This window comes from Python bivittatus, unplaced genomic scaffold (assembly GCF_059951505.1).
Source record: "Python bivittatus isolate LINGU-HERP-01145 unplaced genomic scaffold, Pbiv_v1 ctg000610_np1212, whole genome shotgun sequence".
Classification (NCBI taxonomy): Eukaryota; Metazoa; Chordata; class Lepidosauria; order Squamata; family Pythonidae; genus Python; species Python bivittatus.
Genome location: NW_028277088.1, coordinates 21548419 through 21572488, shown reverse-complemented (window position 1 = coordinate 21572488; position 24070 = coordinate 21548419). Strand labels below are relative to the sequence as shown.

At 37.8% G+C, this 24070-nt stretch overlaps 1 protein-coding gene across 1 annotated transcript in view; it reads right to left on the bottom strand.

The window, feature by feature from the left end:
* ZNF804B (zinc finger protein 804B) overlaps positions 1–7013 on the bottom strand; it is a 66491-nt gene extending 59478 nt beyond the window's left edge. The window contains exons 1-2 of the mRNA XM_088150531.1: positions 6939–7013; positions 5792–5827 (exon numbers count right to left, since the gene is read on the bottom strand). Coding sequence (XP_088006657.1) covers positions 5792–5827; positions 6939–7013 — 111 coding nt within the window. The remainder of the gene's footprint in view (positions 1–5791; positions 5828–6938) is intronic.
* Positions 7014–24070: the final 17057 nt, after the last annotated feature.

Here is a 24070-nt window from a genome sequence, read left to right as displayed (position 1 = left end):
CATATCTAGTAGCCCCTGACGCTATTGCAACTCCCTGGAAATGCTATAATTTTGGCCGGAAAAAGTAACCAATGACTGAATTATTATCATTGTTGGTTGCACAGTCAGCCAGATGTTTAGACTGCATTTGGCATTTTTATCCACCTATCGAGTCCTTCCCAAGGACCTGGGATAGGCAGATGTTGTTTGATGGTGTAAAAGGTATCATTGCAGGATGTAAGCTGTTCAAAGTAAAGCTGCCTTTTGCAATTGACTGATGGTGATATTATTATTATTATTATTATTATTATTATCAATAATAATATTAATACGTATTAGGGATATGAAAAGATTCAGTTTGGAGAATCAATTAGAAATAAATTTGACTGAATCCAACCAACCTTTTGAACTGGATTGCTGAATCAAATCAAATTTATCTGGAGCTCTATGATTTGATTCAAACTGATTTGGATGAGTTTCGTGCATGCACATATACTCTACTTTTTGGTAGCATGAACAGATTAGAATCAAATTGTCCAATTTAGGTGATTCAGTCTGAATTGATTTGATGATTCAGATCAAACTAACTCAGCAATCCAGACCTAATTGTCAGTTCAAATTGGATCAAGGGCAATTTGCACACTTCAGGTCACATACATACACTGTGATAAAACATTTTTCTCATGACAATCATCTATAGTTAATTTTTGAATGATAGCTAATAATATTAGAGGAATGGTCAAATGAAAAGATTTGGCCAAGCTGAATTATGCTGGCTGCCAAAACTAGTAATATTCCCCATGAGTGGTGATTCAATGTTTCTTCATCAGAAAAATATTCAGCTTGGAACATTTATTTGACAGCTCAATAATCTTGCCATTCAGAGACAGTGCACAGCATGCTGAATGCTCCATTTTTATTTGGATTTATAGTTATTGGAACAGACATTGTGCTACACTGCTAAATAAGGAGGAAAAGCCACCCAGGGCTAATGGCTTATTTTGAAGGGCAGAAGACACATACAGCAGGATGTACAAGAGCTGGCCCACAAGACCACTGAGGAACCAAGTTATGTTCATCTAGTTGTCTTGTCTATTCTGAAGTACAGCTCCCACATGCTGCACTGACAGTATAATAGCAGTAGCAGTCTTATATTTTCACTCAGCAAATCTTGTTATTATAAGATGGATGAATGATAGATGGAGAAAAAGTTGTTATACTATGTACTAATGTGTTATAGCAAAAAGCAAAAACAGAAATGTTGACTCTAAGAAAAGTTCAGAGCTGATATTAAGGCAATATTTTTATTAGGTCAGTGAAGGTTGCAAACAGCATCTAACGTTTTGAGTTACCAAGAACTTCATCATGGAATATGGTTAAAATAATTCCACCACACCACACCATCCTCCAGATTAGTTCTGGAGGATTGGAGGACCTTGCAGAGCTGATGTGAGTGCATTCAGAGAAAAGGATAGAAGAGAAAGAAAAGAAGCTCTAATGTGTGGGCATACACACACTAGATGTAGCCTATAGCTATCCTGCCAACAAAGCAGAAATGCAATGCTTGACTGCTTAAAAAGAGGAAATATAAAAAGAAATTATACAAGACTCAACTAGACAATCCAGTAGAGGCCAATGTATTTAATTCTTGACTAATTTGCAGACCTGAATTCAGTCTGGTTTTGTTCTAAGTAACAATGAATAGGTTTGGAAAAGTGAAAATCTTTGGTTTATAAAACTATGTTCAGTTGATCTGAGGGCTTAACATACAGTTTTTGTATGCTTTGCACTTCAAAATAATATGTAACCAATTTTTGGTAGCTAAGGTCAAAAAACCCTCCAGAATCTAGCTGTACTTTACTTATGAGCGTATCTTTTCTGCTATAACTGGCCTTTCTGAAGACCCCCACTGTCAGAAGCACAAGTAAGACAGCTTTCTTTTTCATTGCTCCCAAGTTACAGCATGCACTTCTCTGGAAGTTGTGTTTGCCCTCTACTCTCACAGCGCTTAAGAAATCTATATGGAAGCATCTCTTTTGTCAGGCTTTTAATTTTAATTAATGTTAGTTTTAATTTTAATGTACATTTAGATGGTTTGAATATTTTATTGTAATTAGTCCCTCTGAATGAACACTTGAGTAGAAAGGTGGGCTTTAATTGAATGAAAAACATACACTAATAACAGTTGTCAGAATTTCAGTTCTCATTTCTCTGCTTGACTTTGATGTCTTAACTTAATAAACTACAACATAATTTAAATATATTAATTTGTATCCAAAGATTGGGAAACAACTGCCCAGCCTGCTTTGCAGCCAGATTTTAGCTTAGGAATTAGTCTAACTGCTCTTGTCCCTAGCCATTCCTGATTCTCAATGTTATTTAAGAAATCAAAAGCTCTGACCTCCCGTTATCTAGCTATCTAGCTAAAGAAAGAGATTCAGTAAAATAAAACCCTTGAATATTGATGGATTTACTTTTATATAAAACAAGCAAAAATTGTAGAGTTGGGCAAGAAACCATGTCAGAACAGCCCCAGAAGATGTCCACAGAGTATGTTAAAAAAAAAAAAAAATCAAGACGAAGGTTGCAATGGCATAACTATTTTATGGGTGTTGTATACATTATGTGGTAGCTAGGACTGCACCATCCATTTCAATCACCTCATTTGCTCAGGCTGCACTGGTGAATCTTACTTCTCCATATATTGCTAAATTATAACTCCCATTAGCCCCTGCCAGCATGACCAAGAGACGGAAGATGGGAGTTGTAATTCAGCTGCATCTAGAGTACTGCAGATTTTCCAGACCTCCTTGAGAAAAAAAAGCTATGAACCCAATTACAAATGCCCAAGCCACTTTACATAAGCCAATAAAGTAAGCCATATTTTAGTATAATATTTTAGGTCTACATCTTACACTGTAACGGAGAGTATCAGTTAAACATAACATTTAATATATGCTACAGAATATTACCAAAGGACAATCTACAGTCTTATACCTACATGAAGGCATTCTTCCATCTTTCATTCTCTATCTTAGATAAAAACAGCACAGAACTAGAGAAAAATAAATGGCATTTCAGCTAACAAAGAGATTAGTAACAGAATTAAAAAAGAGTTAGGGATTTTGAAACCTATGGTACTTCCCAGTACTGCATTGCTATGTAATCTGCCTTCATAACTCATCTTTATATGATGTATTGGATCATGTTCAGAAGTTAAGTCAAGAATTCTTCAGTGGGGAGCTAAAAATAAAATTGAAAGCTAAAAATAAAGCCATTGTGACTTGAATAAAGAACACAGTATAGCCACAAAAGCAGGAACTCCTTGAATTTTAATTAGTGGAATGATAATATTTTGACATTTCCATGTTTAATATTTGTATTGTAACACTTAAATATAAATTATTACTAGTAACATACATCTAATGAATCATCTAAGTAGTAATCATTATAAGCACATATTCCAACTTTTATAGTAATTATTTTAGAACAGGGATCCCTAATTGGGACATGGACATTCTCTTTGTGGAAGTACCTAGTCACAAAATAGTCATTTATAAGAAGGCAAACTAGCTAGGTTCTTCTGTCCCGTCCTCTCCCCAAGAACACTGTTTATCACCTCAACTGAAAATGACTTGGTAACCATTTTGTTGGAACCAGATTTTTACATTTCTTTTTGAGTGCAACAATGAAATGTACCCCTCTTTTGAATCCAGAAATTAATGGTAAAGTAAACTTACCTTGTGACTTGTGTTTGAAAAAGTTGGGGAACTTGCACTACCCTCTTGTTTTATTTGAGGGATATACCCTAACTCTAACCCTATTTATTTCATTGATATCCCAGCTTTCTATTCTTGTTAGTACTCAAAGAATTTAAAAAACAAACTAAAAAACCCCTAAAACAGAATACTACATACAAATTATTAAAAAGAAAAATTAAGATAAAAACTAAAATTAATACTAAAAGCCTGGTGAAAGAGATACATTTTAATATGTTGTCTATGCTGAAAGAGCAGTAGCCAAATGCACTTCCTGAAGGAATGCCTTCCATACCCTGGGAGCAATGCTTTCTCCTGTGCTCCAGAAAGATTCATCTCTGATAATGAGGGCATCTGCAAAATGAGCTTTTCTGCAATCATATCTTAATGATTGGACAATTTAAGGATTAGTAACAGAATTAAAAACAGGACAGGTGCTGTTAGACATGAGGTCCTAAGCCACTTATGGCCTTAAAAACAAATACCAATACCTTTAATTCTGTTTTGCACAGAAATGGCAATTGTGCATAATTTTCATCCTTACAGATGTACTGATCGGCAGGAACTTTCTGAAGGTAGCACCATATAGTATGTGCTGCAGTAGTCAAGACACAATGTTAATTTGATAGTAGTTGGGACAGGCCCTATGTTGGCATGAAATTTTGAGATGCTCCTTGCTGAGCAAACTTAGGTTAGGTGGTGAGATTCCTCAGAACAAGGAGCTTAGGGTAATCCAATGCCACACTTGAGATGATTCCAGTGAGACTGTTAAGTGGATTGTACACTATCACTCTCCTCCTCCTCCTCCTCCTCCTCCTCCTCTCCCTTTTCTTCTTTTTATGGCCAAAAGACCTGAATATGGATTGTATACTAATAGCATCTTTACATGTATCAGCCATCAGCAGGACACAAAACTGGAAAATTAGATGGAGCTTTTGTTCAAGATGGCATCATTATAGACCACAACTAGTTCTTCTCTGCCCTCTAGTACTAGCCTTGTTGTACTATCTGCTCCTGGGACAGATGACTCCCCCTCTTCTGTCTGCTAGGTCTTCGTGATGTATATTTTATTACTATTATAATTGTAATATATGCCAAATCAACACTTTCATCCAGGATTAAATCCTAGATAATAGATGTTTTTCTAGCAACTGAACTTGCCTGAAGAGCAGGATCTCTTAAGTTGGAAGCAAGCCAGGCCTACCATCAGCCTATCTTCATTTTTCTACTACATCCAGGTCATATCCTCTTACCATATCTCTTGCCAATTAGTACTTCAGTGTTCACTCCCAGGCCATTTATTCCTTACTCTCACTCATCTTTTTATACCAATCCACAGCCAGCTAGTCCAGATTCTCCTGCCATTTCCCTGTACCTCCATAGACCATACAAAAATAAAATGGAAAGCCCTTAGTCCCACAACCTTCTTATGGAGCTCCAAGAGGGGAAGCATCCTCTGGAATCATCCCTAAGGAATCCTGCTACCACAGGGCAGTGTTCCTTTCTAGCCCAAGACCCAAGAAGCTATCCAGAGCATAGAGCCAACACTTGATCTTGCAAGGAAATGGTTTTGTACAGGTATAAACATGCAAGCAGCCAGCCAGCCAGATGGTCCAGCACACTTTCCTGTTTTCTCATCATCTGTCTGAGCCAAATGGTGGCTTTCTTTACAGGCTCTACTCACAGCCAGCTGCTTCCTTCAGTTCCATTCTATAGTTATCACATACCACACTACAATTCTTTCCTCTTTATATACAGCAATAAAGGGATTCAGAATAACAAATTTATTTTTTCTGAAGATGGCAGTTTGAAGAATTGCTCACTTAACTACAAAAAAACAGAAATGCACTACAAAACTATTGTAGGTTATCCAACAAAGTGAGTTGCATGGCAAATTTAATTCATTCTGCCTTCCAGCAAAACTGGGTACCATATCCCATATCCTATGGTGAAACATAGTTCAGTCATGACATGATGACATCACGAGAAAGGAAATCTTAGACTTTAGAAGTAGCAAAGTGCATCTATGAACCATCATGTTAAGCAAAGCAAACCTTCAAAACAGCTTTGCAAAGAGATGCGGTGCTCCACTTTTAAACAGTATTTTGCTTCACAGGAGGAATGGGTTTCAAGCTGAGGGTCATGCTGGAAGACACTATAATGCACAAAGACAAAAAAAGTGTGTCACCCTGGACTACAGCAAGAAGTATACCCTTTTTGAATGCCCAAGTAAATAGTACTATTGTTTAAGAAAATGTTGCTATGATATGCATTGGTAACATTCTGACAAAATTTAAAAGCCACGTCTACACTGAGATTTTGCTTCTTAATTAATTTTTAATTAACAATTACTCTTTTTTTAAAAAAACTATTTAAATACAAATAAATATAAGCATCAATCAGTTTCTGCCAAACTAATACCCTCCAGATTTAATAGGACATACAGCTCCCAGAATTCCTAACGAGCATGGCCTTAGCCTTGGCCTGATCCAGCTGGGTTATTCCTATAAACTGGCTTTTTCATGTTAAAAGTTCTACCCTATTCAAAGAATAATAATAAGGTAGTTTTCTTCTCATGCTAACATTGTGAGTTTTCTCTTTTTAACTAGCACATTGTGTTTGAACAAGACATTTTAAAATAATTTACTGTTGTAAACCAATAACATATAGTGACTGCCTTTGAAGTAGTTTATTAACTTTTTCACCACTGGTTCTCAGGGCATCTGGTAGAACCAGATTAGATTTTATTAGCATGTAAACAATTGATTGATTATGTGCCATCAAGCTGTTTTCAACTCTTAGTGACCACATAGATAGGTTTTCTCCATGATGATCTATCCCTAACCTGTTTTTTCAGGATTCCCAAGGGTGCACTCATCACCACTGTAATTAAGTCTATCCACCTTGCTACTGGTTATCCTTTTCTTCTCTTTCCCTCCACCTTTCCCAGTATTAGAGCCTTTTTCAGAGAGCTAGGTCTTCACATAATGTGTCTGAAGTAGGATAATTTGAGCCTGGCCATTTGTGCCTCGAGGAAGAACTCTGGGTTGATTTCTTTGATGATGCATTAGTTTGTTTTCCTGGCTGCCCAAGGTGTCTCAGGAGTCTTCTCCAACACTGAAGTTCAAAGGTATCAATACGCCTCCTATCTTGCTTCTTCAAAGTCCAACTTTCACTTCCATAGAGTGTCATGGGGAATACCATGTCTTGCACAATTCTGATCTTTGTAGGTATAGACACATCATGGTATTTGAATCTCTTTTCTAAGGCTTTCATGGCTGCTCTACCAAGTGCTAGTCTGTGGCATATTTCTTGATTGCTTGTTCCTTTACTGTTGATGATTGATCCCAAAAGGCAGAAGCTATCCACCGCTTTGATATCTTCATTGCCAGTTCTAACACTAGTTGTTCTACCTGTTGTCATTAATTTGGTCTTCTTTATAATGCAAGGTAATTCTTAACATCAGATACTCACATAAACTAATCCTAGCTAAGCATCAAAAAAGAAAAAGGTACTTTGCACACTTAATTTAGCTGAGTTATAAACAGAATACAAACAATTCTAGAACTGAAAACAAGCCTCTAGAAAATGTGTCCACACTACTCAATGGAAATAATTTATTCTTTATTTATTTATTGCTTTTATCAAATTCTTCAGCCAAAAATTCTCTACGAGCAGTTTCTATACAAACACTTACAATGTAAGGAAGGGAATGTAATAAGGGGGAAAGAGGAAAGGAAAAACATTTGTATCACTGGCACACCAACTTTTTCTGAACTACAGTTGGCTTTTGGGCAGCATCCCAGAATTAGGGCTGTTATAAAAAGCTAGACCAAAAATGGATGGGATTAGGAAAAAAAAAAATTAAATGTAAGTAAAATGTATTTATCTAATTGCACACAAATTACACGATTATTGCTCACTGATTGTAATATTTTTCCTATTGATTGTTGCATTTTCTATTACAATTCAGTGATAATCTTTGAGATGTTCGAGGCTCTCCACCAAATACTGCCAAAACTGCATGTGATCCTGTGGTATCCATAGGGGAGGCCAACCATGTCAAAATGATGGATGGCTATAAGCCTATGTTGTATCATCATGCTGGGCTAGTTACAAGATAAGTGACAAGAATATGCCTCAGAATTCAATCAGAGGAATAGGCGTGGAACATAGATCTGAACACAATGCTCAGGATGAGTGTGAGTTTCAATTTGCTAGATACTGCAATTATTTCCGTTCATTTACCATTTTTCTTTCCACTCGTTTTGATATCTTAAATCTTTCCTCCTAATCAGTATTCATATTGACTCTTGGCTAATGCATGGATCACGTGGATTGATTCTTCACAATCGGAATAATTATTTTAGATATGCCACCATTTAACTTAATTTTATGTTGTTCTTGTCACCAAAGTTCTTCCCCAAAATAAAACTGGCCACATTGATTCTCATTATTCCCTCTGCCTCAAGTTTTAGCACTATCTGCAAATTTGCTTTCTGTGCCTTTAGCTAAAGCAGCAACATGAATAACTGAAGTCCCCATAGAAGTAATCATTGCTGAGCTGAAAAACATGAAAGACTTGCAGTTTGGGCTAGAAAAGAACTGAGAGAAAGTGTTACTGTGCTGAGGGCAAGAAAGGTCATTTGTGCCCTGCAGAGATGTTATAAGAAAAATAGTTGTGGCTGGAATGCTAAGCTATCCTGTTACATTGCCCCCTGACCTCTCTGTGAACATGTAAAGAACAGTTTGAAAGATGTTAGGAACAGCAAGCACAGGTCACTTTGCATCTGGCAAGAAAAATGGTGGTCTTGAGGGAATAAACTTAGGGACTTTTCAACACCTCCCCGTCTTTCTTCAAACTACAGAAAGTACCTCAATTGCCTGTGGGTTCTTCTTCCCTAAGGTTTGCCTGGCATCCAAATTACATTTTACTCTTTTAACCATGTTATATGTTTGCATTACTACTTATTAAAATTTAAATCAGCTTTATTTGGTTTATTTGCTAGTCTTGGCTTCAAATTGATAAATCAGAGAGCCTTTGCTGACCGATAGTATATAAAGCATAGAAACAGTTAAATAAATTGTGCCTATGAAGCAGACATTTGGTCTCCCTCTGGGAAACACGTTTTCCCACATTACAGTAACTCCATTTACTCACTTTATTTTCCTTGTAGGCCAGTTTTCTTACTTTATTCCCAGAATGTCTTTGAATTTCTTTCTTGGTGGGGTTTTTTGAAGTAATATTATTGTCAACACTAGCAGAGGATGCTATTGCTAGTCTTTGTTAGAGGAGAGCCATATTAGTCTAAGGTAGAAAAAAATCAGCTCATGAAACCTTATGACTTTTAATAAGATATGTAAGTTGGAAAAGTAGTACCATATTCCTCCTGATTTATTGCTGGTTGTGTTTCCTTTCTCCTGAAGTCTCTCAGGACACCTTCATTTCCATATATGAAAAGGCTGCATGAGAGAAGCTGTCTTAGGATGTTTTGGGGGGGATTTGGTTGAAGTACAAGAAGCCAAGAAGGCTGCAGAAACTGACACAAAGTCCTTGGCCACTTTTTAGCAAACTTTTCAAAGTTGAAGTATGGATAGAACCATATTTCAACAATGAGAACATCACCAAAGTCTCTTATACTTTGAAAGAGAGTTTGAAAGCAAATTCCTTTTCATCAATGAAAATGATAGAAAAAAGATGCAGGAGAATTTTCCACATGGTATTTATTAAGACCTGAACAATATGGACACATTTTTATATGGTAGTCCTGCTTATTTCTGAGGAATATTTCTCACTTCAGTCTACAGTGCTATGGTGAATGTTAGGTGGAGACCATGTCTTCGGTGAAAGCAAAGAAATTTTGCTTCAGGTAAAAACTCTATCAATTCAGGGTTTTTATTCATATTATTTTGGTCAATGAGACAGAAAAAATTAAAAAGTATACTCTTAAACTTCATTGTAAGAAATGGCTTAGAAAGTTCCAGATATAATTTTGGAAATTATTATTTTTCTTTCTTTAAAATCATGGTTATGAGTCAGGAAGAATAAACATAATTCTTCTTCATGTTCATAAACAATATTAGAACAGCGAAGAAGCAGACATTGTTTTTTTTCACTGCAGTCATTTTTCAGCTTGGTCTCCATCAGATGAGAAAATGGGAACTGAGCCACTTGTGAATTTCAAGTGAAATTCAGACAATCAAGCTGAGCTGACATATTTTGAATCCAAGATCATAAATACACACATATTTTTATTCTTCTATAAGACTTGTAAATAAAGGGCAGCATTCCTGGGAGAAATAGTGAAACTGCTTTTCAGGCTATAATCTTATGATATCACGAACCCTTTGAATCCCTGCTTTTGATGTTGGTGAAAAGAAAGCTGGCATCCTGAAGAAAGCTGGGTTACCAAGGGTTGTGCCAGGGTAAGCTGAGGAAAGTTTATTTAGGCTACCTAAAGGTTGGTATAATCAAATTCATTTGCTGTGTTTTGCTTGGATGGTGAAGAAAGCTTTTTTTTTAAAGCCCAAGAAGACAGGAAGAAGTGAACATTGCTTTATCCTCATTTTTGCCCTTCAAGGCTGAAGGATAAATAGGTCTACATCCTCCCCAAAATACCTGAATGTGGTTTGCATGATTTACACAATTTATCTGAACAGATAATCAGTGAAGACTAGTGAGAAGTAGGAGCTGATGGTTTCTTGCTTGACTCCCCTAAGTTCTTGAAGCCAATGTCATTAAATCACCATGGTTAATGCAGTGTAAATTACAGCCCTTTATTCCCAGGCTTGCCAGAAACTATTCAATAATAGCTGTTTATGCAGCTATAGGAAAAGTTCCCTTTGTATATTATTTAAAATGTGTGCCAATGATAAATATAGCACAACTTGAGATGGTTTAAATTATGTTCACAAGTGGAATTTGATTATGAAATTCTCAACTCAGCCCCAGAATACAGCACTTAATCCTTTCTCTATACAAATATCTGTTCAAGCAACTGACAACTGAAACCAAAATTGTATTTAGTGCTAAGTAATCTCTAAGAGGATTAAATAGTGTTAAACAGGGAAATAGTATTTGTAAATACATGTCAGTGAACAATAAATATACCTGGTAAGTCATGAAGAACTTACAGTACTGATTCTCAGCATGTTTAACTTGGAAGTAAGGCTTCACAATCCTATAGAATTTACTTCTGAGTATATCTAAGAAAATGATACACATATTTGGATCTTTGCAAAATGACAGGCTGATCTTATAGCCTGAGGGTATGTACTGTATTAAGGCACCAGATAGAATTTTCTCCAACAACCTATTTAGAGGATTCTTGTCCAAGGAATTAAGACTGATGTACAGAAATATGAAGGCACTGGGGAGGGAAGCAGAGGTATAAAATCAGGAAAAAACAGAAACTTTAAATTTTATAAAAACCTAGGAAGTATTTTCTCTTTTAGAACAATTTTTACTTTATTGTTTGTGTAAAGTGCGAGATTTGGTTTAGAATCAACCCCATAATTCTTCGCCAGCCTGGTCACTGGCCACACCAGCTGGGAATTAGGCAGGGGGGTGTCACTGCTTCATTAGCCTTAAGCACAAAAGTTGATATTTCTGTACTGCATGAGGTTTTCTTTTTCTTTTTCCTTTTTTGCAAGTAGAAATCATATGGTCAGTACATATTGCCTATGTCTAGCAACATGCAAAACGTACCATGGCTGTTTTGGGGCTGGACCGCATTTAGAACACTGTGAAGCACTTCCTGCTCAGCAAGGCTTGTTTCTGAAAACTATAGAACCATCTGTGGAACAGGACATTCTGGAGGAAAAATAGAATGTTGCAGGCTTCCCTGAAATGCTGAGTTTTGTGCACAATTATCTATGACCACGACACCAATTTCCCAAAGCCTTGAGTTCAGCTTCCATGACTTCTTCGAACTTTGTTCCCTAATTGTGATTTTTAATAGAGAAATCATTAAATACATGCAGAATAATACATGCATTTAATTCCATTTTATTTAAATCAAATATAATTTTTTTCTTGGCTGTTCTGTTCCCTGGCCCTTCTCAATTCTGAAATGCTTCTTCTTCAGTACTTTAGTCATTGTATTCATTTGGGTAGGTTCACTGTAATGATACCAACAGCTGTTTGTATTACATATGGTCCAATGCTACAGTGTCCAACTGAGTCCGTTTTTTCAGAATTTTGTATCTTTGTTGTAAGTGGTTCAATTTGCAAGTGTCTAAAGTTTTAGGACCACCAGCATATCATTTTTTGCCCAACTGTTGCCTTGTATGCCTGCCCATTCATAGTTTTGCTTTTGTGTTATTTTGATGACATCTTTAAAGATGGTTGTGCAATGAATTTCTGCAGTTTGGATTTGGTCTCTGAGTGAGATCTTTCCTTTTCCATCACATGCTGTATTACTTCAAGCTTCTCCACTTCTGATTTTCTTAGGTTTCATATTCCACAGCTGTAGGTTTCTTACCGTTCACATTTCATCACTGGTATGATTATGGTGTTGAAGGTGTTTGTTTTTGCTTTGGTGCTTTTCATCAGTTGGAGGATTGGTTTGATATAGTTAAAGCTGAGCCATGCCACTATTCTTCAGTGTGGTATTTCTTGGTCAACTGTGCATGTGACATTCATTTCGTGGCTAAGGTAGATACAGGAACTAACATTTTTTCTTGACTTACCATCTAATTTCTTTTTGTAGTATGGACAGAACTGGTTTCACAAGCACTGGGTGTTTTTTCTGTTGATTTTCAGGCCAACTGCTCTGCTCACCATACTGAGATCTTTTAAACACTGCTTGGCTCTTGGGCACTGTGGTTGATGATCACAACATCACTGGCAAATTGGTTGGGTTAAGTTTCTCACCATCAATTATCTCCCCAGTTGATAATTTCCTCTGAAAATTTCTTCAAGAATTACTATGAAGAACTTTGGAGAGATTGTGTCCACTTGTCAGACACATTGATGTATTTGGATGTTGTTTGGGTCACCTTTTAAAAATGTTAATGTTTTCTTTGAGGTTTTACATTGTTTAGGGATATCATCTGCTTCTAGGCAGTTATCAAAGAGTTTGGTCAGCTGTTTCACTAGTGTTTCTCCACCAGCTTTGAGGACTTATATGGGGATACCTGTTTTCCTGTTGAATTGCATGGAGAACTTCTGGTTTTATTTTTGGTACTATTAAATATTTATCTGAATGGTGGTGTTTTGGGATGCTTATTTTTGAGGTGAAGAGGTCACTGTAGAAGTTCTGGCATTCTTCAATTTCTCATTGGAGAGTTTGGTTGTATTGTCATCCTTCTTGAGGGCCTTCAAAAGCCCTCTCTTCTATTTCATTTCCTTCAGACATTTTATGGTGCTGCTTCACACTGCTGCTGCTTTCACAACTGTGGTGTTCAGTAATTTTCATAGTCTTCTTTTAAGAATCACTTTATCTTTCAGTTCAGTTCACAAAGTACAGTTCTCTCAAGCTCATTTTCTCATTTGAGCTCCTTAATTTTTGTTAAGAACTAATTTTATTGCTGATGCAAGGGCCTCTTTCAGTTATTTTCTGGAGTTCTAGTACTGTTATGATATGAGGGGATGACTTTGGAAGACAGGAGGCAGAGCCGCCGACTGGACAACCAGCATGCAAAAGATCTCAGCCCATTTTCACTCTTGCAAGATTTTGTTAATGTAACCTTACCATAAAGACAGAGTTAGTACTCCTAGTTGTGCTTCTTGTCTTGACTACCTCTCAGGGCTAACATCAATCTTGCAAGTCTGAAAGTATTTCTTCCCTCTTTTCATTTTACTCTCCAGAAAACTAGGGAGAGTCCCTTCTGAAATGTTGCCCATGCCCTCCCTCCTTCTGTGGGCTGAGATATCTTTTACACACCAGTTGTCCAGTCTGTGGCTGTCCCCCCTGTTTCCCAAGGTCATTCCCACGTACCATTACAACTGATGTACATTTTTTTTCTAAGCTGAAGGTCATTCCCACATACATTTTTCCAGGTTTTTTTTTTAATAAGCTGAAGTAGCAGATGGTTTCTGCCTTTTATCTTTGGTTTGATGGTTGGAAGTTATCAGGATATTATCTGTAGTAACTGTCTGCTTTGCACATACTGATTGGCCAAAATTAAGACAACTCCACCAATGTGTTGTAGTTTTCCCTGTGCCTGTGTGTATTTCATTGCCATTATATTGTCCTTTACTTTGTGTTTCAGCTGATGTTCTTGTTTAATTTAGACTAATGATGTTGTACTTAATATTTGTGAACATTTCCATGAGATGGTTTTGATTGCAGCTCAGAATCCTAAGACTGTAGGAGAAGATCTGAAATTTGGTCTGCAATGGCCCTTTTGAATCCATATTTTTGTGCTACAAGACCATTGGAATGCTCCCCCAGAGACATAAACCTGTGTCTCTTTTGGGGGGTGATTTCTTCCTTGCAGCTTGCTAGGCCTGGAGACAAGCAGCTCTCCTCTATATACAGTGGTACCTCAGGATACGAACTTAATCTGTTCCATGACTCTGGGCGTATCCCGAATGTAAATCCGGTTAATCCGTTCCGCCCTCTGAATTTGGTCACACCCCAAAGCAAATTTTCCCATAAGGTTCAATGTAATTACTGTTAATCCGTTCTGGCATCCGCGGACCATGCGTCAGGGGCGGGAGAAGGGCCGGGCGCCACGCGGTGCGGCGGGAAAAAGGCCAGGCGCGGCGAGGCGGGAAAAAGGGTGGGTGCAGCGCGGCACGGCGGGAGAATGGCCGGGCACGGCGTGGCGGGAGAACGGCCGGGCACGGCATGGCACGGCGGGAAAAAGGCCGGGCGCGGCGCAGAGGGAAAATGGCTGGGCGTGGCGCGGCGGGAGAACGGCTGGGCGCAGCGCGGCGCAGCGGGAGAACGGCCGGGCGCGGCACGAGAACGGCCGGGCGCGGCGGGGCGGGAGAACGGCCGGGCGCCATGCTGTGCGGCGGGAAAATGGCCGCGGACCACGTGTCAGGGGCGGAAAAATGGCCGCGGACGTGTCAGGGCAGAAAAATGGCCGTACCCCGAGGCGGAGTTCGCACATCGAGGTAAATTTTTGCAGCCGGAGCTGGTTGTAACCCGAAAAGTTCGTTAGTAGAGGCGTTCGTATCCTGAGGTACCACTGTACAATATAACATTATACTGTATATCTGCAGGTTTTCTTTGCCTTGAAAGCCAAAAATTATTTCATTCCTTAGAAATAGATTATTTAAAAGGAGAAAAACACATAAAATATAAATGGCTCATTTCATCCATTAGCCGATGTAGTTCAAGGAATATTAGATACATTGATATTCCACTGAAATAACTGTATATTAAACAATACTAAAGCATGCTGATTGATTTCAGCTGAACCCAATCTGTGGTGCCAAAATTGTATTGCAAAGACTTTGACTATCTCATTCACAAATTGGGAGTCTTTTATCTGAAAATAAAAAATACAACAAAAATAAATTCTAATTTTGGAAACAAGAAACTTGCAATAGCATCACTTCTTTCCAAACTTGAATTGCTTCCATTTAAGATATATCAACCAGAGGACATTAATCTTGCACCCTTTTGGGCCTTGAAGTGTAATTTGCTCACCAGCATGGCTAAATGATTAGGAATAAAGAAATTAGGTCCAATGTACTAAGTTGTTACTTTTATGTGATGAATGTCTATCTTCAAAAAACACGAATGTTTCAACTCTTAGCCAGCATTCTTTTGATCATTATTCACTTCCCATTTTATTTTCTATGAAAAAGTACAGTTCTTCTATTTTCAGCATGAGTCATTATTTTTGTGAAACTGGGGAACTGGAGGCTTTAGCAACAAGCCGCTGCTATCTGACCTAGAAAAGGAGAATGCATCTTAATGGTTATCCCACCAAGTCAGGAATTTACCCCATTAAAATGAATATAATACAAATCAGAAGGCCAATGCTGAAACAATAGTCTTAAAGATGCCAGCAAGGATAATTTAAATGGGTTCTTGGTACGAATTCTAGCATATCTGCACTAACAGAGAATCTTGAATTGACAGTGCTAAAGCAAATATAATTTTTAATAGCTCCAGTCCTTTTATATTCCTAAAAGTTAAAATGTGACTACTCTATCTACCTATCAAACACTACAGGATGCATTAATTTACATATTTTTTCTCTATTAATGTAACTTTTTGAAGAAACTGGGTTGTCCCTTGGATATGGCAATTATGGCATTCTCACAGGCTGCATGCCTAGAGGTTGGGTTTATAGCTTAACAAATTATTTTCACTATTAAACTTCCACTCTGAACATAAGGAAGTGCTGAGTGAAATAAAGGCATGGTGAGAGCTTTTTCAAAAGCTTGGACTTCACTCAAACAACAAGGGTTATGCTGGGAACAATAAGAGCACTGCAAAGGTTTAGTCATAACAACAAAGATTGCAGTGCCTGCTCAAATATGGTGTAATGTTAACAATGCTTTCAATACATTTCCCTTAAATTGATTACATTGATTCTTAAAATCTTGGCAAATTGTCATGAGAGAGGAAGCAGTCTCCATTTAGATGAAACTTAGGGAGTAAGTAGAAAGAGCATATGAGAAATCCAAAGATGCATCCAGCTAAGTGGGAGGGGTAGATTTATGAAGCAAAAATGCTTCGGGCACTGGAGATTTCCCACATGCATCAAATTTAAATGGTGTTTGGTTGAAGAGAACAGAGTATAGACACAGTGGGGGTAGAATTAAATCTAGCAATTGAAATTGCTCCCATAAGGTGTCTAGTACTTAAAAAAAAAATCTTTTATTAAGTGAAGTTCTGGAGACAAGTGTTCATGTGTAGGGTAGCCCCACAAATCCTATGTAAATGTCCAGAAACAGAAGAGGTAGAGATACTGATTTTATAGATACAGATCAGTGGAGAGCTAGCCCATGTCAATGCAGCTTACACTAATATTCTAGTATGTTCCATTAATTTACAGATTTTTTTTAAAGTATGCAATTCCTACTGTATGGATTAAGAATGCATTTTCCCACGAGTTATATGTTTTCTATATAATATATATGGCTATCTCATATTAGGAGTCATTCAAAAGGATCCGCAACTTGAATCTGAAGAGGATCTCTGCTTCCCCTCATAGCCCTATTGCCTTCCACTGTGTGGGCCTTCTGGGCATAATGTTGCAGCTGTCACATCACTTAGCCACAAGGAGCTGCAAACTGTGACAATGAGAAGTGCCAACAGCAGGTATCTGTATGTGCTGCCACTGTGGGCACCTACAATGTATTGTGCTGCTGATAGAAGAGCAAACTGTTCCAGAGAGTGTCATGACAGAAAAACTGAAGCAGCTGTTCTGGGGGTGAATCAAAAAGACAGTGGGTAGATTCCATTCCCACCTATCCCAGTCCACTCCCCAGAACAGCTGCTTCATTTTCCCCAGCAATAAGGCCTATCCTGAACCCTGTGCACTTTTACTATGCATCCATCTGAGATACGTTTTCTAGATTACTTTCTTTATCCTACAATTTAATGAAACCCACATAGCTGTAACACATAGCATACCCCATTCATTGTTGTCATCCATACTATGGAGTTCATTTTGGTAAATTATAGTAATTTAAAATTAAAAAGAAATGTAAAATGGATATTGGTTTATCACCCTTCCCAGTTAATCTGTCCCACTTCTACTTTCTTGGTTTCTACTTCTACCTTGTCTGTTGGTTGATTATATCTATCTGCTGTTTTCTTTGCAAATCTAGTTTAGTTCCCTCCTTTCCATTCTTTCCTTCTTTGGTCTTCACTGCCCACTTCTGTTGCTATATTCTGAATGGCAACCTTGGCTTCTGTTATTAGCATGAGCTTCATTGGTTGCTGAACTTGCAAACAGATTTGAGAAGCAATGGCTGCACAAGTCACAATGGTATTTCCATGAAACATGAAAAAAAAAATTGCTACTATCTTTGAAATTCCTAGTAAAAAAGTTATTATGGAATAGTTTCTATACTGTATCAGAAGCTTCACTGGTTGTCCCTAAGTATTTACAAACTTTTCAATTCTCTTATAAACAAAATGTACTGCCTATGTATTTCCATTACTGAAATTTTCCTCCAGTACAGCAGTGGCCTTTGTGCAGAGGATTCTAGCAAGTTATTTGCTTTGCTTTGCACATTTGAAGCAGCCATTTGGGGCTCTAACTAATCTTCCAAAGAAAGGTCTGAGGGCATTTTCTCATTTAGCCTTCCTTTTAACCACTTGCATTTGATGTGGGCCCTAGCTGTAGTCCAACAGTGGGTTTGGGAAGGCTGCATGCCCAGCTATTTCTGAAACCTTTTTTGCAAATCCTCCATTACTGTTTTGCATTCAGAGCAGATTTATATCCAGTAGTTTTCAGAAATTGGCACTCACAATTTGTCTTTTTTGGTCCCATATTTTAGTGCCATGGCTTTATAGCCTGCTGTTTTTTTCTTCATCTTCTTTCTCAATAGTTTTCCAGAGAACTGTTAACTTCATTTGGAGGTCTTTGAAAGGCCATATTTATGAGCAATGTATAAACCAGCATTCCCCAATCCATTGTTGTACTACAACTCCAATACCTTTCCCAGCCTTTGGCCATGTTGGCTAGCAATTCTAGCAGATGAAGCTTAATGCACCTGGAGGGCATTAGGGTTGAGTAAACCTGTACTAAGCAGACTCAGAAATATAGTGATCTCTAGTGTACAAAACTGAAGATTTTGGGGGGAACCAATCTAAATGAATACAACAAACATGCATATTTTTCTTTCTAAATACCAGCAGGAAGGAAATCAAACTAGCAGTTGAACCACCAGAAATGGAGAAGGGTTTGTCTTGATTCTATCCTTTGCTGCAATCCCACTGAAAAGTATCCTCTATTTTTTATTGACAGAGATCTCAATTGCCATGATACAGTGAGATTTCATCAACATTTCTCTTTCCACCTGCATTACTGGCCACAAGCTTCCCTATTCAACCCTTTTCTTTGGGCAGGCATATATATAAAATGTAATGATTCTCTTGAGCAGATCTCAACTACATGTCTGTGTAGTTTTCTTAGCAATAATATGGAGGTAATTTGCCTTTGTCTTCTTTTGAAATGATGTTTAGATTTCCTAGTGTAGCCTTACAGTACTCCCAACCAAGTGCTAATCTGGTTTGACCCTACTTAACTTTTTAAGCTCAGTCAAGGTCAGCCAAGTGTTTCATATTAATCTCCTACATTCCTAAATTCACTTGCAATGCATGGAAGGAAGTTTTGGCTGAAGAATTTTGAAGATGTTCTGTGATATTCCATGGCTGGTAGAAATTCTGGAAGGTATTTAAAGGATATAAAGTGAAGGAAAGCTAATTTAAGAAAAATGGCATTATTCTTGTAATCAGGAGAACAATTATGTTTATAACCTCTGCAAACTTGCTAATAATATGTACGTTAGTCAAATGCTATCTTTAAATGCATGCAATCTAATTAAAGGATCCACATGTGGGGAACCCCAAAGAAATAATGATCAAATATGTAGGGGAAAATGGAAGTCAATAAAATTGACTTGGAAGACAATAAAAATTGTCATGATTTTTAAAAGGTTCTAATGCTTGCCTTTTATATTGATTACAGCAATAAAATTAGAGCACTGTACAATGAGTGATTTTTGGAGGGGAAGTAATTAAAATTTGTATTGTTTTGTGATTAAAAATTCAAATTAAAAAGCAATCAGAAGGAAAATTATGAAAGAAGTTAGAATGTAATTTTTTTTAAAAAAAATCATAGCTGTAATTATTTTCTAATTTTGATATGTTTTGGTCATACAATGTACTGCAGTGTTTTTGACCACCATGTAAAGGAAACCTAGTGGATAACATTTTAAACACAAAGTTAAGGTTGTATGCTATAGGGCATGATCTTGGTACAAGCTCATCTGAAGTTGTTAAAGCAATGGACATGAACATCTTAACTTGTCCAGACAGGCAGACTTCTTCTCCCCTTCTTTCTGCTACATGTAAGAGGCTGTTAATGGTTTATCTTAAGTAAACAAAATAAGACTCTAGAACCTGAGTACTGAACGCAGTACCACTGAAGTAGAGCAAGAACCAATACATGATGTACTTGTGCTCTGCAGTCCCAGTTTGGACAATATGGTTAAAAAAGGAATATCTTTTGAATATTAGCATATTGTATGAAGCCAGCGTACAAGTCAAAATATAGAGTTAGTGATTGATAATATCTAAAGTTTAGAGCACTGAAGTCCACTTCAGTAGATGTGGGGTTTTTTTTAAGTTGAACATCCATTGGATAAGCATAACTTTGCTTCTGAATTATGCTAATATTAACCATAGTCCTAACAAATTTATACAGCTTGGGAAACTCTTCTCTACCTTCTTTTCGTGAGTGTCATAAAATTTATTTTTACACATATTGAAAAGGGATTGCTATTTTGCTTGCCCTTAATCAGTGCCCTTAATCTCAAATGTCCAGTGTTGTTTATATGGATGCCAATGTGAATTTGTTGATGGTGTTCTGATACTTTCCCTTAAGAGACGATACACAGGATTTACAAACATAATCATGTGGGTTGCAGTAGGCAATGGGATTAAATAGTGTTATGGGTAAATCAGCCAGCCGAGGGAAGGAAGAAAGAGAAGTATGGAGACAATAGCTGGTGCATAGAAACAGTGGTTGATGGAATAATGTGCATTAAACAATATGGATGCCTTGTTTGGTTTTCTTTCTTTCCAATCATTTTGGGACATTATACTAAGTTTGAGGTGTTAATTTTCAAATATATTAGGACTTCTTCTCCAATTACAGAAGCATTAAGCAGGTCCACCTCACTAAGAATGGGCGTCCACTGAAGGGTCAGAATCTGCAAGCAGGGTTGCAAAAAAAAAAAAAAAAAGCCCCATCCTTTTTGTATATGTGTGTGACACTTACACTTGTCCAAAAGAGGCAGAACCTGCGTCACAAAGCCATGCCTCCCATCTTGCAGATTTTGACCTTCCCAGTGGCTACACACACACACACACACACACACACACAGAGTGGGAGGGGAGGGGGAGAGAGAGAGAGAGAAGAACAGCCATGAAGGTCTTGAAAAAGATATTCAAATGCTGTGATGTGTCTATACCTGCAAAGATCAGAATCGTGCAAACAACAGTATTCCTTGTGGCACTCTATGGAAGCGAAAGTTGGACTTTAAAGAAGCAGGATAGGAAGAGTATTGATGCCTTTGAAATTTAGTGTTAGAAAAGACTCCTGAAAATACCATGGACAGCCAAGAAAACAAACGGATGCATCATCAGACAAATCAACCGGAAGTTTTCACTTGAGGCACAAATGATCAGGCTCAAATTATCCTACTTCGGACACATTATGCGAAGACCTAGCTCCTGGGGGAAGGCTCTAATACTGGGAAAGGTGGAAGAAAGAGAAGAAGAGGAAGACCAGCAGCAAGGTGGATGGACTCAGTTACAATAGCAATGAGTATACTGTTGGGAGACCTGAAAGACCAGGTTAGGGACAGATCATGGAGAAAATCTTTATGTGGTTGCTAAGTATTGAAAACAACTTGATGGCACATAATCAATCAATCAATCAATCAATCAATCAATCAGGGGCCACAGCTGATAGTAAGCATTTGAAGGGGAAATGCACAAAGCATGACTGTGTGAGTGAAACACACACACCCCATCCATAAAGCAGCTGCATCTCCAGGAAGGCTTTCCCAAGCTCTGTGTCTGTTTGTTTGTGTTTGTATGTGTATTGTGACAATACCTTTGCAGGAGCCCTGGTTGTTGCTTTGGAACAATATGTTCGATCTCTTCCCTCCCTTCCTCAGAAGCATTCAGTGACTGAATGAGCTATTCCATCATAGGTTTCAAGCAGTCTGAAAGCACTGCTGTGAGTAAATAAGTTTCACTGATTAAGATGTAATAGAACGAGGTGGGCAGACAACTGACCTTGATTTTATCTTATAGCCTAACATGTGCTTCCTGAATACCTACCCAGCATTCTATGCTATCTGTACATTATTGGAGCTCTGGCAACAATCAAGTGCAGCAGCAAAGACTAAGGCAGCTGCTGATCGGCATCCTAAGATTTCCTTTTCTTTTTTCAAGTATACAGAGTAAGCTGCAAGGGAAAGGATAGTGTCAAAACAGTGTTCCAACTATCTATCAGATGGTAATTAAATGTAAAAACTTAAATGCAACAAGGACATATTTGTGAATAAATCAGTGCGCACAGCTTTGCAATTCACAGGAAATGTTTCTGACACCTGTTGCACGAGTAAACACTGACTCTCATGTTTGTATGTGTGTGTGTATGTGTGTGTGTGTATGCACATGTATGTGGGTGTGCTGAAAGTTTTTTTTCCCCCTCTCCCCTGGAGTCAAAATCAGTCTTAGTGTCATGTAGATACCACAAGTTTTGGGCCTGATTAAAATACCTGCCATATAGACGTAAACATCTAAACAGACAGAAGCATTAAGGAGGAGGTTGTTGAGCGTTCTTGGAACTGTTTTTGTGCAGCATGGACTGGTGATTCTGGGTGCATCAAAGAGGAGAAATCTGCAGCTGGACACTTAGCAGGAAGAAGCAGGACCCAAGAGAGCAATGTGCTGAGTGAACAAGAACTGCAGTTTCCAGAGAACAGACCAAATGTTAGCAAAGATCACTTGACAAAGTGTTGGAATCCTATAAACCGGTTATTTTCCCCATTTATTTATTTATTTATTTTATTTAGTTATTTGACTTATCCCCGCCCATCTCCCCCCAATGGGGGACTCTGGGCGGTTGACATCAAATTAAAACAAATAAATACATAATTAAAATTTATAAAAAAACACACACACACACATTTTCCCCTCTTTGTGTTCTCCTTCCTGGGACAGATGTGAGCCCAAAGGTGAAAGCACAGAAAGCAGCTGTATGAGTGAGGAAGAGAAACAGAGAACATTGTAAAAAGCTCCATTTGAAACTGCATGGAACTGCATATGGTCAGACCACTGTATATGTTAAAGATTACAATAAATAGAGAATAACTGTGTGGTCATATCTGGAAAGTTCCTGTCCCATTTTTGCATCATTAGACACAGGGATGGCAACATAGTGAGATGACAGTTTCATAACAAAGGTAACTATTGATTTATCTTGATCCAATATCTGTCACTGCTACTTCTGATGAAAGTAAGTGGAGGATATCTTGAGTGAGCCATTTTTACATGAATACATAGCAGATCACATCAAAACTGGAGATGGAGATACTGAAGCTTTGTGTATTCCATTCCATTCCATTTTATTTTATTGGCTGCCTGATTCCAAAATGTTTCTGGGCAGCTTACATATTGTAGAGGAGGAGGAGGAGGAGGAGGAGGGAGAGAGAGAGAGAGAGAGAGAGAGAAGGACATGTATGCCCAGATGAATTAATCAGATATACTGTATTACCAAAGAAAACATGCCAAGAGCCTGATAAACTTATCCTAGGCCTGGCAGCAAAGCCAAGTTTTTAAAGGGTTGGAAATGCTATTCCAGAGCAAAAATCCTCCAACGAAAAAGGCGTGCTTCCACGGTCCCATTAGATAATATTGCTTAATTGAGGGGAACTGAACTGCCCTCGCTCTATCTGATCTTACTGGATGGCAGAAACCACTGGAGAGAAGTAGTTTCTCAAACAACTAGGTGCAAGTAATCACATGAAAATAAACAGATTTTAAAGAACTGTATCTCTTGAATATTTTAGCATAATGTGAAAAATATCCGTATCTACCCCAAAGTTTCAAACATTTGTACACAGTTGATACTGTGATTTAAAGAATAAAAAGTACCTTTTTGTAATTTAAAATTATTCCATGGCAAAATAATTAGAAACAGAAAATTAAATATTGCAAACAGCACAAAAGTTTAAACTGCAGTGTACTGAAATAAATCTCTTCATTGCTCTCCAGTGTATCATGAAAATACATTTATTTTAATGTACTTCTATATAGAATTAATTATGGAAAAAAGCACAAAAGTGAAGATTTAACAAAACAGATGCAAAGCTGAACTACCTAGATTAGTACTAGTTAATTTATCTACTGCTAATTTAATGATAACTTATCCAGCTGGGCAGCAGATACATCAACATGATCCCCAGCATGTCCCTATAGCCTAAAGTAACAAGCAGACATTCATGACCTGCCACCTCAAGAACAGAGTCTCTGCTTACAGGCAAAATGTCTCTAAAGATCAATGCCATCCCCATTCCTGTCTTGGTCCTCCATCCCTGAAGGACCCGAAACCCAAGAGGGCAGATCTTAGAGAGGGCAGCAGTTAGGACCCATAGAATTTGTATTTAAGGG